General features: G+C 39.0%; 1 protein-coding gene across 1 annotated transcript in view; it reads left to right on the top strand.

The window, feature by feature from the left end:
* LOC145684139 (pyrroline-5-carboxylate reductase 1, mitochondrial-like) overlaps positions 1–18,152 on the top strand; it is a 68,098-nt gene that overhangs the window by 5,308 nt on the left and 44,638 nt on the right. The window contains exons 2-4 of the mRNA XM_081756066.1: positions 1,279–1,531; positions 5,950–6,020; positions 14,332–14,511. Of these exons, the coding sequence (XP_081612192.1) occupies positions 1,462–1,531; positions 5,950–6,020; positions 14,332–14,511 (321 nt within the window). The 5' untranslated portion in view covers positions 1,279–1,461. The remainder of the gene's footprint in view (positions 1–1,278; positions 1,532–5,949; positions 6,021–14,331; positions 14,512–18,152) is intronic.

Raw genomic sequence — 18,152 nt, 5'->3', positions numbered from 1 at the left:
ATCATGTGTTCAAAATCACAGGAATGGTTTGTATTTCTACGAGCGACTTAGAACTTGCAAACCACCACCTACAAATCCACCACAGGTTCATTAACATGGCCATGGCCAGCCGCGTTTCCACTCCAGCTAGCAAACTGCTTAACGTTATTCAAATTCCCCGCCTATTCGAATTACCTCGCTGCACTCTGTATCTTAAAAAAAGCTTAAAACAATGGTTTTGCAATGACGTAAGTCTTAGTTCGGTTATGTTAATTAGAAGTCGAAATATTTCAAATTAAAGAAGCTAATATATGCAATTTTTCTGACCAAAATTGGAAATTTTGAACCGTAAAATTTCGAAAACTAATCAACCTAGAAGGCTGAAATTTGGCATTTTTAAATCTTGCTATTATATCTTCATGTGACATAAAAATCATTGAAATCCGAAAATGTGACGGAAAAAAATGTGCTTTTTTTTATGTTGATTTCATATGGAATGACCCACTGCCATCTGTATTCTCAGAAAATCTGACAGAACTACATTATTTTTATAAGGAAAGAATAGTTTCAGATCTTTAGGCTACAACAAAGTTTAGTCGACTACGAAGTTTTGACGATTCCGAACCCGGTGGACCTTTGTGTATTATAATCACTATAGTAAATAATTATTCATCTTTACTGATAGAAAAGTACATCATTTACTACTGACTACGTTTGCTACATATGTCGCGTTTTACCTACTTAAGTTTACACTGAGAAAAAAAATGTAGGTGGCGTATTTAAAAAGGTAGGTTACTTGCGTAATTCCTGTAGTTTTTGGACTTAACGTACAACAGATGTATAACTGAAAACGCATGTTTTATAATACTTTCTGTATAAGTCTTCCATCTATACGTACTTTCCGTATGAAACAATATAGGCGGTCAAGATCTCACATACAAATGGACGTATATGACATACAGCTGAGGAATGTAACATAAGTATATACATGTGATGTACGGAAAACTGTTAGATGTCAGACATCCTGCAACGGCATGATGTAGCATCTAAGGGCAATGCGTATGTAGCATATCGATGATGTATGCTCCATACTGATTTCTGTTGTAAGCAAGAGGATTCCGTATATTTGTACAATATACCGCTGTCCGGAGGATGGATTTTTCTCAGTGTAGTGATCTTCTAAAACTGATACAGACTGTTTAGTTATTAAATAAATTGTATTTCTCATTTTGTTAAAAATAAGGCAGGATTTCTGTCCGACGCTAGTAGCTTTCATATTTTGTGTTTTGTCTTTTCCAGCATGATTTCCTCTGCGTGATGGAGTGCACAGAATTAATGAACTTACCGTCCATCAGACGAGACAACCATCTAGCAGAAGAAGATGGCTCATGCTGTTTTATTTGTTCTTCGGGGTATTCTTTCCTCTGATTAAACTCTGAACCTAACTGTCGGAACCTGGGGCTCAACAAAAATCATAGAACAATGAATCGAATCGGTTTTATTGGCGCTGGCAAAATGGCACAGGCTTTAGCCAAAGGTTTTTTAAATGCAGGTATAAAATCTGACATCTATTCTAATTTAATTTCTTTTTCTAATCAAAAAAAATCAAATCAATCCTATTTACATTTGCAAATGTTATTTTAACCCTTGAATATTCAAAGGGGGTGCAAATGTACCACATGGTTACATTTCTTTGGTCTAGTGTTCTCTACATTGTTGCCAGGGCTATAGGAAACTATATTACTCCAGAAATATCACTTTTACAAGTTTATCTGATTTTTATTTTGGCAAAAAAGACTATTCCGGGGGTACATCTGTATTTCTTGGATGCCTACGATACTATACTTGTTTCTAATTTTTCTTTCTTTCCTTTTTTTTTTATTTTTTATTCTATTAAAGTAAGAATAATTTCTCATTATAGATTTAATTATTGTCTGGAGCAGTGTAATTCATGTTCAAAGTAGAAGTAACAACATTTCTATCTGCTTTGAGCATGTATATATCCTTAACATTTTTTTAAAAAAAAATTCAAATACCTGGAGTTGGAAATATGCCAGATGTATGGTTGGCAATGCTCAGGCAGCGACTGCAACTCCAACCTATTGGTGATGATGTATTAGGGCAAACTCCGTATTACGTGAGGAATAGTGCACTGAAAAGACGATAATATTGTAAAATAGAGGGATTTCTTTGCGCTTGGTTATGCAGTGCGAACGTGACTACTGTATTATGTGTGCCGCAAGAGACAGGGTCGAAGGAGATGACGGACTACTAAACTCACGTCAAAATCCATCTGCAAAGAGGAACAGTGGTCACAAGAAAGCCCTTTGTGACAAGTTTCACCGAACATTAAAGCAGGTTGTTACTCAGAACACTCGTGCGACTGCCGGGCCAGTGACAAATGAACTCGAGCAGCACCGCATCGACAATCACAGTCCACTGCAAGTCTCATAACATGGACGTACAAGATTGAGCTGCTCGAGTGAAACCACAGATAAGGTATCATAACACTTTACACAATAACAACGATGCCATGCTTTTGCAACATGGACCACTAATGACCGGAAACGTGTAAATATGGACGGATGAGACATCGTTCACTTTGTTTCACGGGCCGTATTTATGAGCAGCGGGTGCAGAGAAGCATGACCTACACCTTGAAACATGGCAGTGGGTTCTGTGGTGACGCTTATCGGTCGCTTCAATACTTCTATGTCGCAATTTAAGGGGTCATGTGGAACACATGGATGTTGTTTCCGGATAATGGTGCCATGTTCCAGCATGAAAATTCGGGCAATGATGCTATGAAAATTCGCCTATTCGCACAGCTGGACTGTGGTTTGAGGAATATCAGGATGAAGTTTAACATCTTCCCTGGCGCGTCCAATCTCCGGACCTGAACATGATTGTACATCTCTGATCAGTTTCGGAAACAAGAATCCTGTTACATATTTCTGCTTCCATCTTCTCTCACGGAAATGAGTGATGCACTGCGGTGTAATGTTCTACTCACTATTATTTACGACCTCTACGAATCTATTTCACATCACATCAGAGCTGTTCTGTAAACGAAAGGTGCTCCAACACCAAATGAATCGGGTAAGTTACAGTTTATCTTAGCTATCCATTGAATTGATAAGTATTTGTAGTTGCTCAATATGCCATAGATTCTCTTGTTCTTACGGGCAAAACAACATGTTTTTGACTAACGTAGTGGAAAGAATTTAGCGTCAGCATATACCGTGGTGTGTACTGCTGCAGAAGATAAAACGAACACTTCAATAACCTAAAAGAAAAGTTCAGACTTTTTTTTTCAATTTAACGTCCCTGGTTAATGTTCCCAGGCTAAAGGAGGCGGTGATAACGATATTGAACGAAATGGTGTAATGAAGATAGTAGAAGAAAACGGGAGAACCCGACAAAATCCATGCACACGTCGACTACCGCAAAGCCCACTTTGCGCAAGCTTGGATCAAACAAGGAACCCCATGCGTCAGAGATGAACGGTCACCACGGTTTGCAATTGCATAAATTTTAAGCACTCTTGTAAACTGCATCTCGGAAATGATTTGAGATATCACACTACTCTACTCCACAACATTATAGTATTTACTTCTCAGCTATTGTAAAAGGATCTACATGATTGAATGCAAAAGGTGCCGTGAGACTATGTCTCCTTTATCTAAGCAAGTTTTCGAAACAAAACTTGTTTTTTAAAGTCCAATTTTCAATTTCTTGTAACTTTGTTCCTATTCATTCGAAATGTTTCGTATCGTGATGACACTATTCTGCACTAGGGTACTCTGGATATGCATAACCTGGTTTTTATTTGCGTTATTGTTACTGTAGAGATCTCCAAAATTTGTTTGTGAAAAGAAGAGTGCTTGTGATACTATAGCGTTGTTAGTTTGTAACAATGAATGACAAATTTGTCTTTTTTCTGCCTTCTGCCCACTTGGCTTCATCAGACACTGTCCACTAGTACAAACTATTGCCAACTATCCAGTTCGAAGTGGCTAGTTGACGGAACTATTACACGTTATTTATTTATTTATTTTTTATTTTTTACAATAAACGTATTATTTTTCTCAGCGAGTAATTTAAAAATCAGAGTTAAGTCCACTGAAACCAAAACTTATACAATGGAAAATATTACAGTAGATGTGAAGTATGTAATAGCCTAACGTAGTACGATTTGAGGAAATATAATTTTATATTGGATGATAACACCGTTAACTTGGTGGTATTGCAGAGTATGATAAATAATGTCTTCTGTAGATACTTGCATCGTTTTTTTTTTTTTTAAATCTATTAGTTTAAATCTTACAAGGGTGTTTCAACATAAGTGATCCACCTTGCATATTAGGTTTGGCTGATGAATTGTCGACCCCCCAATGCTTCATTTCGAAAGACCGGAAAAATCAATAATACAATACTAGTTAATCAAAATAGTCCCAACTGCATTTGCCATAGGTCAGGCAACGATTGAATTTCGTGGCAAAGGAAATCTGAAGTTTGCGATGCGAGAAAGTCCTCAACTGTACGATCATTAGAGATGTTCCTCCTTCCCAAAAAAGTGATCGAGATGACTGAAGATACGGAAGTCGGTGGGAGAGACGTCAGGAGAATATAGTGAATAAAGAAGGACTTCATACTGCAACGTCCTTTGAGCAATGTTAGCGCGTGTATTGTAATGCACCAAGAGGACACCATGTCTGTTGGACATTTCTGGATACTTCGGACAAGTTTGCGATACATTTCATAGAGTTCTGTACTATAACGATTCACAATGATAATTTCATCTCGACGGAGAAAGATATGATAGATAAACCCCATCATACATAAAATTACCGGCAATAACATCTAGGAGTTTTAGACATCGTGCTAGCCTTTATTCAAGATTTCCGGCAATAACATCTAGGAGTTTTAGAAACCGTGCTAGCCTTTATTCAAGATTACCGGCAATAACATTTAGGAGTTTTAGAAACTGTGCTAACCTTTGTTCAAGATTACCGGCAATAACGTCTAGGAGTTTTAGAAACCGTGCTAGCCTTTGATCAAGATCCAACCACAGTCCTGATAATTTACGATCGTCACAGCGGATTGGTATATGACAATCCGATGCAGGTAATCCTTCTCGTTATTCTGTACACTCGGAAAACTATACACCTTCAGAAGACGATCCTTGTTGTCAGTGTCAACTATGCGTTCAACTTTTTCACTTTACGAATTCCGAGGAGCCACCGACAACTAATATTTTACTAAATATAACTTTAGATGACGACGAAGACTTTCTTATAGTGTATGACCAGCTGATCTGCAATTGCACGAACACTTTTCCAAATACCCATTTCCATTATGTTTCTGAGAACCTCGTCAGAATATAGTGTTGGTACCCACGGGGGTTCATTTTGCAATGCAGTGTCACCAAACCGAAACTTGATAAACCAACGACGAATGTGTGTTCATTCGTCATTCTTGCCCAAAATGCACTCCTTTTATTCGCCTTGCTGTACAGAATGTCTTAGTTTGAATTCGTAAAGAAAAATTACCTACAATTGTGTTCTCCATAGTGCAATTCCATAGACACTGTTGAACAATTCACTATCTTCTGACACACTGGGTATCTCAGTAAGTTTGCTGGACGTGCACAGTGGGTTATGATGTTATACCTTTGTCCATCCCTGTGTTGTGTTAGTGGAGTGAGTTTTCAACAGATGTCAAACGGGTATATTTCATTCTTACCAATCTAATGCTTGTAAAATCATTTTCTGAATATAATTTTAGATACCAACGAAGATTTTCTTCTTACGTTGTCAATAGTTAAGTTTATGAAATATAAAATTGTAATTAATACAATAAATAGATTTTACTACATACTTTCAAGAAATATATATGTGCTCCTGACAAGTTGTATCAAAACATACTAATTATTAATAAGTAAAATTTTTTTGTTTTCTACCGTTTTAGGAATAATTGAACCGAAATCCGTGATGGCGAGCTGCCCTGAAAGTGATAAACATTTCTTGAAAGTTTTTAAGGTAAAGTTTAATATAATGTACATTTTTCTGTAAATTTTATTTTGTGTAAATATACTGAGGGTTAGTTTTTACATAATTGAGGAAAAATGGCAATAAGTAAATTATACAGATGGTTGTCAAAATGAAGCACTTAAACGAGATGAAATGAAATCTTTGAGTTTTACGTCCCACCGTTAGAAGCACCGAAATAAAACAATTTACCTTACTAATACGCCGTGAGATTACCTTATTAATACGTTCGTGTGCAGAATATTTCTTATTTGTCGTGTAATGGAAGAATATATGTAATCCAAATAGTTTTAGGGGAATATTATACAATCTCTGATCAGAAAGTTCGGTGAACAACGTCATACTGCTCATGGTCGTAAGAGTGCGCCACCGTCGTATCACGCGCCGAACAGATCAAGACATGCCCGATTCCCGAACGGCGGCGCTGCGAGTGTGCTATTGTGTGTAAAAACTACATTGTAGAGTGAAGGTGTAGCGCGGGATGTCAAAATGAAAAATGGATACCAAAATAGAGCAGCGAACGAATATGCCGTTTTGTTTCAATCTTGGAAAATCAGCGAAAGAGACTCATGAAATGCTGACAACAGAATACGAAGAACTTGCTCTCATCTTAAAGTGTGTTTATGAGAAGTTTAGATGTTTATGGGTAGGACACTATAGAAGACGTTCCCCAAACTGGCTGGCCTGCAACTGTACACACCCCGAACAACGTACAGAAAGTGAATAAATTTTTGGCCCAGGATCGTCGTGTGACAGTCTGAATGATAGCAGAGGAAGTGGGAATTGGTTGTGAGACGGCCCACCTCATAGTGACAAGCAAGCGGTAAACGCAAACTTTCCTCCCGACTCGTGCCCCACACTGTGACGCCGGAACAAATGCAACCTTAGCTTGACGACTGTGGAGATCTCATCGACATGGCGGATCAAGACCCAAATTTCTGAAAACCAACATTACGGGCGACGAGACCTAGTGTGTGAGTACGTTCCCGAAGATGAGCGTCAAAGTATAGAGTGGTGAGATCCAGGGACGCCGGAAAACTAAAAGGTGCGAAGTGAGAGATCCCGCATCAAGGCAATGCTCTTAGTGTTCTTCGACTCTGAGGGAATCATCCATAAAGAATTCTTTCCTGAGGGTACCACGATAAATGGCCCAATATATGTGGAAATATTGCAGCATCTGCTGTAACGATATACACCCCCAGCATGCCAAGTAAGATGACGGGACTCTGCTCCACGATGATGCCCGGCCACGCACTGCTCTTCTGGTGCAGCAGTTCCTAGCCAACAGAGGAGGTGTCACTCAATCACTCAGTCTATTCCTCAGACTTGTCTCCCTCGGACTTTTTCTTGTTTCTCAAATTGAAATCATCCCTGAAGGGCCAGAGGTTTTTTGATATTTTGGTCTTTCAGCGTAATGTTACAACCCAGCTGAAGATCATCGCAAGCAAGATTTTCCAAGACTTGTACAGCCGTTCCCAGAAGTGCGTTATCATCAACAGGATTACTGCAAAGGACAGTAACTTATGTTTCGGGTAAGACAATAATCCATTCGAAATATAGACACATTCACCGAACTTCCTGAACAGAGAATGTATGATTCTTTACCCAGCGTAGCTCTCAATTCTGCCAGTGATGCAACGGAGGAGAATATCTATTATGGAGTCTGAGCACCAAAACTGACAGTTAACGAATTGAAGTCTGAAGTCTGAATAATATTGAAGTCTGGGGATTGTACGAACCAGAGAAGTTCAAGAAGGATGCACGTGGTTACATGAAATTTTCACATATTCATTGGCAGCAATGCGTTTCTTACATACACGGGGTTCATGTTATACCACAAAACATAGAGTTGCCGCCATGTTTCACAATAGGGGGGGGGGGAGCAATTCGGTTCATAACTTCTTTGAATGTCTTTGTAGCTAGACAAAGGTATGATATGCGTGGAAATGATTGGATTTGTACGGTCACATGACCTAGGTCCTGCAGAACATCAGAATGAGATTCAATTGGAACTACGATTTCACGACCCAGAATATACGAAAATAGTAGTCTTTTTGTTTGAATAAAACGCATCTGAGCAGCAATAACCTTGGTATAGAGAGATCGTAATTTCAAAAACAAATGTTCTGGCTTAATGAAGAAAAATATACAATTTTCGTACGTAAGTAAAACTCTAATTCACTTTATATTTTAGACCATTTTATTTTGTACTGCCTTTTACTAATGTGTGAAACATATTCACCACCAAACTTTATTTTCAAATACTTTACTTCGTATCACTAGCGAATCCAGAAGAGTCATTTTGAACGGTCGGATTACCTCCTGGACAATGAATTTAGGTTTAAAACACAAAATTTTACATCAAATTAGAATAAAGTACGGTCAGAAAGTCTTACCACTCCTCTGTGTTCCAGCTTGTTTAGTGATACAGAACATCAGTATGGGCAGGCACAATATATGATGCGGCGACATATCCTGTGTGAAATTTTCCGAAACATGGACAATGTGATTCCTTGACTCCGTAACAGTTTGCCTTAACAGTTGCCTGATATCGCTGTTTCAAGCTCATACTGCTTAACTAGGCCGCATAGGGTATTGTCGCCCGACGTCAGATCTTGGCTCATGGGAGAACAGTCAATCAGTGTTGGTATATTCACTGATCGTCTGTCTATTCATCTCTGGGTTAACACTTCATCCAAGAATTCCCGGACAAGGAAAGCATAATCGGCTGAAGCTCCATCCTGTTGCAGTCAACTGTCAGCAACTTTGACTGTTGCAACATCGAAATACAAAAGTTCATCCCAGGGTATGACAAATGTCGGAATCCCTGTAATGGAATATGTTGAAAATACCTGTGCTGTATCAGTGGCAATAAATATTTTAAGGTCATTGTGTCTTCTTTGTGTTTACGGCCCTAAGAAAACTTACTTTGAGGACGCGCCTCGAATATACTACCATTCCAGGGAACTAGTCCAATTTATACAGCGTGGTTCTAATTGGTGTTTTCTGATGGTTTTAGGTTTTATCCACATTTGTTTGTTAACATTGCTTGGCACTGTCCGGTAACATTGCTTGGCATTGTCTGGCAACATTGCTATCCATGTTCATTTGTTTTCTGTTTGGTAACAGTTATTTGCAGTGAAGTTGGAGTAATCAGTCCATATAGCATTGAACAAAGATTAGTTGTTGCGGTTTGGCTTTACGAAAGGCATTACACCATGCAAAGTGTTAAAGCGAAATTTACAGACCGCTTTGGTATTAATCCACCAAGAAAAGCAACAATGTTGGGGTGGGAAAACGTGGAACATGCTTTCACCCTCATGACTCCGAAGTATCTCCGCAAAACATCTGCGAGAACTTGGCGCAGAATTCCGCTGTGTTACGACATGGATGGTGATCATACCGATGTTTATGATTCTTAAGACTTCAAGGTTACTGTGTACAGACATTCTATCATAACTAACACTATACTGTTGAAACTATAGAGGGGGGGACGCCCACCTCCGGACCATCTTGTACTGTAGCTAAACAAAACGTAAAGTAAAGAGTTCAAAATATTGGCTACATCTGATTAACTATACAACGTAAGTATTGTTTTGTTTTGGTGGTGACATAATAGAAAGGTTGATAAGGGTATATTCCGTTATCGCTTGCATCTTGTTTGGACAGACCTAAATTTGCAGACCACTTTGGTATTAACCCACCAAGAAAAGCAACAATGTTGGAGTGGGAGAAACGTGGAACATGCTTCCACCCTCATGACTCCGAAGTATCTCCGCAAAACATTTGCGAGAACTTGGCGCAGAATTCAGCTGTGTTACGACATGGATGGTGATCATACCGATGTTTATGACTCTTAAGACTTCAAGGTTACTGTGTACAGACATTCTACTATAACTAACACTATACTGTTGAAACTAAAGGGGTACACCCACTTCCGGGCCACCCTGTAGTGGGTTCGAAAAAACTAACTTTTAACGGAGAACATATTCTTAAGGGCAGGAGTAAAAGTGAGCGGGAACGCGGAATACGTCGTTCCCCCACTTCCAAAAATTACCTTTGGTGACTCCATGCGTCCCCCTAACTTTTCAGATCCACTTTTACTCCTGCTTAAGGGTGCTGATACTACATCCATTTCTGAGTGTAAATACATGAGACTCCAAAGATTTAAGGCACTGTTTCGTCTGTAATGACGCCATCAAAATGGTGGTCACGACGGAAAATGTTTTTTGAAGAAAGTTTCTTGCATTTATTTTGCTTGCATAGGAATTTTTCATACAAGTTGAAGTGAGAAACTGTGATACTACTACTACTACTACTACTACTACTACTACTACTACTACTACTACTACTAATAATAATAATAATAATAATAATAATAATAATAATAATAATAATAATAATAATAATAATAATAATAATAAGAAGAAGAAGAAGAAGAAGAAATTAAACAGACCAAATTCACCTTTTAGGATTAAATATAGCGACCAATATGGCCACCAAAATCAAAATAAAACTCGCAGCTATAACTATGAAATCAAATAATATATTTCTGAGAGAGTGGAATCGAATGGAAGCACCAAAATACTGCCAGATAATCGTAGAAACAAGAATAATAATTGTTTTGATAATTGCCTTTGAGCGACCGTTCGGCCATACAACTAAAACATGAACTTAATGGAACTTACAGTATTTCATATTTATAAAGTACTAGCATCAGTTACGCGCTAGTACTTTATAAATATGAAATGAGACAAATTTCAAAATGAGACAATAAATGCCTTACCCCCATCAGAAAAATGGAAACGCCTGAATGAAATTGCAACTTACAAGATTAATATGGTGTCGGGCCACCTTTCGCCTTCAGAACAGTCTTGATGCGACGTGGGATGGAGGCATAGAGGTCGTGAATGGTAGCAAGTGGAATTTTACACCATTCCTCGTGCAGGGCATCGGCCAGTTCTGTGAGAGAGGATGGAGGTGGAAATCGTCGCCGGAGTCGTGTTTCCAAGACGGACCACAGATGTTCAATTATGTTGAGATCTGGGGATTGAGCGGGCCAGGGGAGGGGTTGAACTTCATCCCGATGTTCCTCAAACCACGCTGCAACAACGCCAGCTGTGTGAATGGGTGCATTACCATCCTGGAAGATGGCGTCATTGTCCGGGAACAACATCCGGACCATAGGATGCAAGTGGTCTCCTAAAATTGCAACATAATCGTTGGCAGTGATTCGTCCGCTAAGTGTGACCACAGGACCCAATGAAAACCATGATATGGCGGCCCACAGCATCACCGAGCCGCCGCCATGTTTCACAGTTGGGCAAAGACACTGCAGATCATAAGCTTCTTTGGGCGTTCTCCACACATGAACACGGCCCGTGGTTGGGAATAGGGTGAAGGATGACTCATCCGACCATATCACACGTTTTCAGTCCTCAACGGTCCAAGTTGCGTGGTCACGGCACCATTTGCGGCGTGCGAAAGCGTTATGGGCCCTGATGAGCGGTTTGGCCCGTACAAAACACGACCCCGTAAGTTCATGTCATGTAATTAGCGGCGGACTGTGATTGTCGAAACAGGATGGGGGAGGTGCTGATTGAGTTCCTCCGTCACTTGCTCCGCACTGGCACGACGGTTCTGCGTGACAATGCGTTTTAATACCCGGCGTGACCTGTCACTCATGATTTTCTTCCGCCCACTGTTCCGCTTCCCCGATGTGGTTTTTCCGTGTGTTGTGCAGACCGTCATCACCTTCGACACTGTCCCACGCGACACACCTAACACAGCAGCCACTGCCGTCACACTCACTCCACAAAACCGCGCACCAACAATTTGCCCTCTTTGAAAATCTGAGAGGTCTCCCATTTTACACTACCTCCGTCTGCTGCAGCCACTGGACACTGCTGTTCCACTGCGCCTGACGTAGTATGGAGACCGACCTAACACACCACCAACAGCGGTCCGGCGCTGCGGGCGCTACGACACCACTGCCAACCCATACATCTGACGTGTTGCCAACTACAGGTGTTTCCATTTTTCTGATCACCATCTGTATATATTGTCTGACATACACACACCCCACTAAACCTTTCTGAACGTGTTTTATTGTTGTACTCACTCTTGTCCCCGTAGCTCTATAAGGTTTATTTAGTTAATAATTTGGCTCGAGCGATAGCCATGATCACAAGCATATGTTAATTTTTCCACTCATATTGAAAGCTTCCACTTTGCATTAATACATACAGGTTGCGAAAAGAAACCTACTTCAGTCTTGTGAAAACCACTAAAATTATCAGTTAAACCGGACATTTTTTTAAAAGAAAATCTAGATATTAGCCTATCAAATAAGAAATGGATTGTTGCTGGTCCCGATTTCTCACATCAAGGTCAAATCGAAGGCCAAATATTTAAAATCTCTCAATTCAAATTTCGAGCTTGTGCTTCTACTTCCCGCAAAAGCTGTGCTCATCATGACTTTTTCTTTCTCCAAATATCGATTCCGTGATGGGCACGGAAAGTCAACACTTAAAAATTACTTTACTGTTAGGTTGAAGATGAGTTGATTCACTATGGGCTACGTTATTCAAATAAAGTAAAACATTACACTGAAGTTTTTCAGATAACATTAATTGCGTGGACAGCAAACTGTACAGCGAAAAGATGGAAAAATGAAGGGTTAACTTTAAAAAAAAAAAAAAACGCTCCAGTTGAAATGCTTATACAGACACGGACAATGACACGGAGAACCAGTCGTATTAACAAATGCTGAAACAAATCTTGAATTATTCGCTTATTCACCTAAAAATCACCTTCATTAACATGTCTGCTCACTAGGAGCGTATCCCCCAGCGTGTACGTTAACATATACTTACGAGAGAATACCTATATCTCAGATTTTGAGTACAGTTTCAAAAGTTCATTTCCGTAAACTGTAAAAGCAGTGATTACTATGCTAATTATCACAAATTAAATGCAACTTTTGAGTTGCATACACACAACCTACTAGGGAATGAAGACCATGTGCTAACAAAGAGTACACTGGAAAATGAAATAACATGTTATAACAAAAATTAAAATAAGATGATAATCGATACAAATATAGAGGATGAATAAGACATATCCGAACTTCGCCAAGTATGGTAGAAGAAGCTATTTGTTTACTTCTTTTTGGCCAACCGCTAAGAACATTTATAAATCTATATGTGGCTTTGTTATACGCAATTAGTACATTCAAATTCACAAACGATGACGAACTGAAGGGTACGAAGGTACAGTTGCAAGTAACAACCGTAGTCATAATAATATAGTTCTACTAAACAATGTTGAAAATAGGGGGTAATTAGGTGGTAAGTAGAAATGACCAAAACTGAACAGTTTACATCGATCATTTCGAAATACAGCTAGAAGATTAAATTTACAAGAAATAACAAAAATCAGTGAAATTTAGAGTTACACTAAGCATAGTTTGAGGGGGAAAGCGAGTATCACCGGTGGGGATACTTCAGCTGACTTCTTTGGGGGGGAACAAAATGTGATTGAGGGGGAAAATCCCCCTCATCCCCCCAGTAATTCGCACCCTGCAGTGGGGGGTAGTAATAAGTAGGTGAGGCGAAAAGGCGACTATCAGTGTGTATGGTGTCCATAAGCGTATGGTGCTGTGTTCTCCATTTCTTGTCTGCATAGCGAGAGCGAAGATCTTCCAGATGTCAAGTGATGTGCGGGAATGTTAGTCGTTCATATAAGAGACGTGTCGGGCTAGGTATTCTGATTCGAAATGCAAGACGCAAAGTATGGCGTTCTATAATACGTAGGCGCTCGTAGAAATCATCACTCGCATTAACCCAGGCAGTGTGACCGTGAGTGAGACATGGGTGAAGAAATGCCTTGTACGTGTTTAGAACAGTATCGGTGTGCAAACCCCAGGTAGTACCGACCAGCCGTTTCAGGAGATTTAAACGATTTTGCGCTTTCTCCTTGATTATTTTGGTGTCCTCCAGGAGCGAGCTACGAAAAATTAAATTGCTGTTGCCAATATACCAAAATAGTATGCAGTGCAACCTCCTCCTCCCCCGAGGACCAAGTTTTCGGGAAGAAAGCTTGATTGCTTGCACGCTTTCGAGATCTATTGGCGTCAGAAAGGCAAGTAGCGACATCTATTAGCGTGGCTATTTACAATTAGGAATTGACGTGTTGGACAGACTGACATGTTTTCCTTTTATGATTAAAATTTAAGTCACGGTTTTAAAATTGCTACTGGTAACCATTTTCGCCCAAAATTAAAATTATTTTTTATTTCTAGGACTGGGGTTGTGAGACAACACATAGGAATCTCGAGGTGGTAGAACAATCCGATGTTGTTCTTTTCGCAGTAAAGCCTTATATTCTTCTGGATGTTCTCAATGAAGTTTGTCCAGTTGTGTCGTCTAAAAATCTGCTGATATCAACAGCTTTGGGTATAACAACTGATGCCATGGAAAAGGTAAGGAAATTATAACATACATCAAATGCAATACTAAATTCTAGTGCACTTGATTAATATAACTAGGTAATTTTATTTTGGAATGAACAGATAAGCTGACAAACTGAAATACCTTGCTACCAAAGTTTTTATCGTTATGCAAAATTTAGTTCTGTTCTCTCAGGCGGTTCAATACACACGCCATCAGAGACGTGTTTTCGCTCAATCACTTTTTGAAGTTATTGCTACGCGTTCTGTAGCATCCAATCTCAGAATGTTTCAAAACAACACCGACAACGTTTGGGAGATAATTTCTGACACCAAGATAAGACAAAAAAGTATAGATCAATCTGCGTGCAGAAACCCGTCATTTCGAAGTTATAATCTGCCAAAAACATGACAAAATGAACTTTAAAGGTTTATAGGTCCAACACTATGGAACTAACGTAGCTGAGTAAAGACTTCACATAGGGATTAGTATGTGTTCTATCCAAATATCCAAGTTTCAGAATGCTACGGTACTTTCGCAATAATTTTCATAGAGATACTTGGTAAGTACTTCAAATTATATGGCCATACCCAAACTATACCTCTATAAAAATTGCTGCGTGAGTACCGCAGGATTCTAAAACATATATATTTTTGGATAGCGTACCTATTAGTTCCTAAGTGAAGTCTTGACTCGACTACGGTAGGTCCCATAGTATTGGGCCTTTAAAGTTCTTTTTTTTTCGTGTTTTCGGTAGAATATAACTTTAAAATGACGGATTTCTGCAGCCAGGTTGGTCTCTACTTTTTGTCTTACCTTGGTGTCAGGAATCACCTCCGAAACGTTGTCGGTGTTGTTTTAAAATACCCTTGCGGGAGGGGTGCGACCCTTTCTAGATCTGTCACTGGGTCACGCAAGATTTATATCTCTTCATTCATGGGCAAAAGGATGGAAGGTTCGCAGAGGCGCAAAATATTACTCGCTGTAAAATTTGGGGATATTAGCTGATTTGTACTAACAATAAATTGAGAGCATGTTATTAGTGTAATACATTAACAAAGAAAATGTCTCGTCTCGTTGAAATAACACAAAATCAGTTGTATCTTTGCTTCAGGGGGCACCCCCACGACCCATTCTGGATCCACTGGATCTGTCGGAAACGCTGCCACAAGAAAAGTATCGTGCATCCAGGAGACTAATAGAAAGGTCAAAGATCAAAAGAAATAGGAAGTGGATGAAAGTGGGAATAACAGCAGAAAGAATGATGTTGGAATTCTCTTGGATAAAAACGTAGAAATTGTTGGACCTGAACAGAGTAGGAGACATAATTATGATAGACAAGCTCGTGCTAAGAGAAACACAACCCCTGAACATAGTCCGTGCATATGCCTCATAAGTGGAGTATAATGAGATACAAAGTAAAAATTTTGGATGGGGCTAAATAGTTCTCTGCAGACTTTTTCATTACATGAGAAGCTTATCTTAACAGGAGATCTAAATAGTCATGTAGGACGATCAAGAGCAGGATATGAAAGAATACATGGAGTATATGGAATGGATGACAGAAATGAGTCTGGTGAGACATACTACAAGTGGTCCAAATATGTGATCTTGCTATTATCAATACTTTCTATAAGAAAGAACACTTTATTACATATACGAATGTAGTGCTGTGTGAAGGCAATACACAAATTGCTCCTAGAAAGGTTGCAAAGCTTTGCTACATGCAAGGCACGTGTTTCTATCCCATATGAATTTTTTTTTTTTTTTTTTTTTTTTTTTACTATCCTCTTTTAAGCGTATGCCTACCATCACTGATGTGCCTACTTCATGCAGGCAGACGCATCCCCACGCGAGCCCCTGCTGCGTACTTGATCTGACTTGGTTCAATAGTTCTTTCGCTTTTTGGTTGTCACATAGCACAAGTTGGTTCGTGTTTTTAAGCACTTATATGCCATGCGCTGTAATTCTATCTAGTCCTCTTGAAGTTAATCTGCAGCTCTTTAAGAAATGCAAACCGTCTAAAGACACATTTTGTAATGCAGTAATGAAGTTAATATTTCATGAATGTAAGTATGTACCTCATGTCCAAAATTATTGTCGTATGTCTATAAATGTGTTGTTGTAGGAATATAATTTGACAACGAATTCACTCGGTATTTCTTATAATGTTAGTATGTGTGTAATCGGCAAAAACATGTATGTGGCAAATTTCATTTCAAAATAGCAGTAAATAAGAACAATAAAACGAAAATAAAACTTTCTTGTCCATTTGGTAACATTTTGTTTCTCGTTCTAATTTTCGTATTTATAATTATTTTCTATGAAATTTACCACAACTATACATTTCTCGATTATACATATAGTATCAGTATTAAAAGTACCCTGCAAAATCATTATCAAATTATATTCTTACAAGAAGACAGTTATATATATATATATATATATATATATATATATATATATATATATACGACAATCATTTTGGACATGAGTTTACCTACCTATCAAATGGGATAGCACGCGATATATATTAGTACAGATTCATCCCCATCGACAGGTGGGTAGGCTGCAGAAGGCAACGCCTTCTCTTGGGCTAGTGATATCAATTTAAGTGTGGTAAGGAGGTATTAGGAATGAGTATCTTGATTTTTTTTATTGATTTATTGGCATTAATATCAAAGCTGGAGTAACTCATCTGGAGGCTCCGGGCTGGAAAAAAAATGTGGCCTCTGTTCACTTCGCCTAATACGTTTCTGTGAAAGTACAATAGGAAAGTTATGTAATGTGTGTTTCGAATTTTTGGTCACATTTTATCTTATGACTATGATTGCATTGTGTATGATTCATTTCTAGACAGCCAGTTGAGATTTTGATCCGAGTGGAGACCCCGCATCCATCTGGAGGCCCGGGGCTACAGCGCTCCTAAGCCCCTCTTTTAATCCGGCCCTGATTAATATATAAGAATGCGGTGAGAGATGAAGTGAAGGTAACAATGAAGTGCTATTCACATAACATAAGGTCACTTGATGTTAGCTGAGACGAGGGTGTTAATCTTTTGCTCTGGGGATACTCAGAAAGGGTTGAGATCAAGGATGTTATAAATAGAGGATCTGCCCATATGTATCTTCATCCTATTAAACCGATGAAGCCAAAAAACTACCGAGCATCAGCACGTCTGATTGGCTACTCTCGTTTCTGCCATTGTCTGATTGGCTACTTTCGTTTCCGTCATGATTGTTGGCTCAAGACATTGCGATCCTATTGGGCGGAGTGGGCAGAGTAGGAGTGGCGAAACTGTGACGTATGGCTTCGAGATTTTGTAAGGACAGATCCTCTATTTTATAAGATCCTTGGTTGAGATAATGTGAGCCCTGTTAGTGAGAACAAAAGAGTGCAATAACGAAATTATTAGCAATAGATATGTGGATAGAGATGGTAAATGCGATGATGAGGGTTGTAGAGAGCAGTTGCCTGATCACGTTCATAGAGTGCAAGAAGATGACGTTCATAGACTGATGAACAGTGTTCGAAGTGAAAAGAAAGCAGATGCTGTATGTTTTATTACGATTGTGACTTGTCATACTAGCTATCTAAATGTTGAAATATAGTGAAACTATGTTGCCTAAAAGATTGCATTTCTATTTACATAAAGACTGAAAACCATTGGTGA

The sequence above is a fragment of the Thermobia domestica genome, chromosome 4, assembly GCF_964235325.1.
Source record: "Thermobia domestica chromosome 4, izTheDome1.hap1.1, whole genome shotgun sequence".
Taxonomy (NCBI): Eukaryota; Metazoa; Arthropoda; class Insecta; order Zygentoma; family Lepismatidae; genus Thermobia; species Thermobia domestica.
The sequence above is the reverse complement of the archived record's forward strand: the minus strand, read 5'-3'. Positions and strand labels throughout refer to the sequence as shown.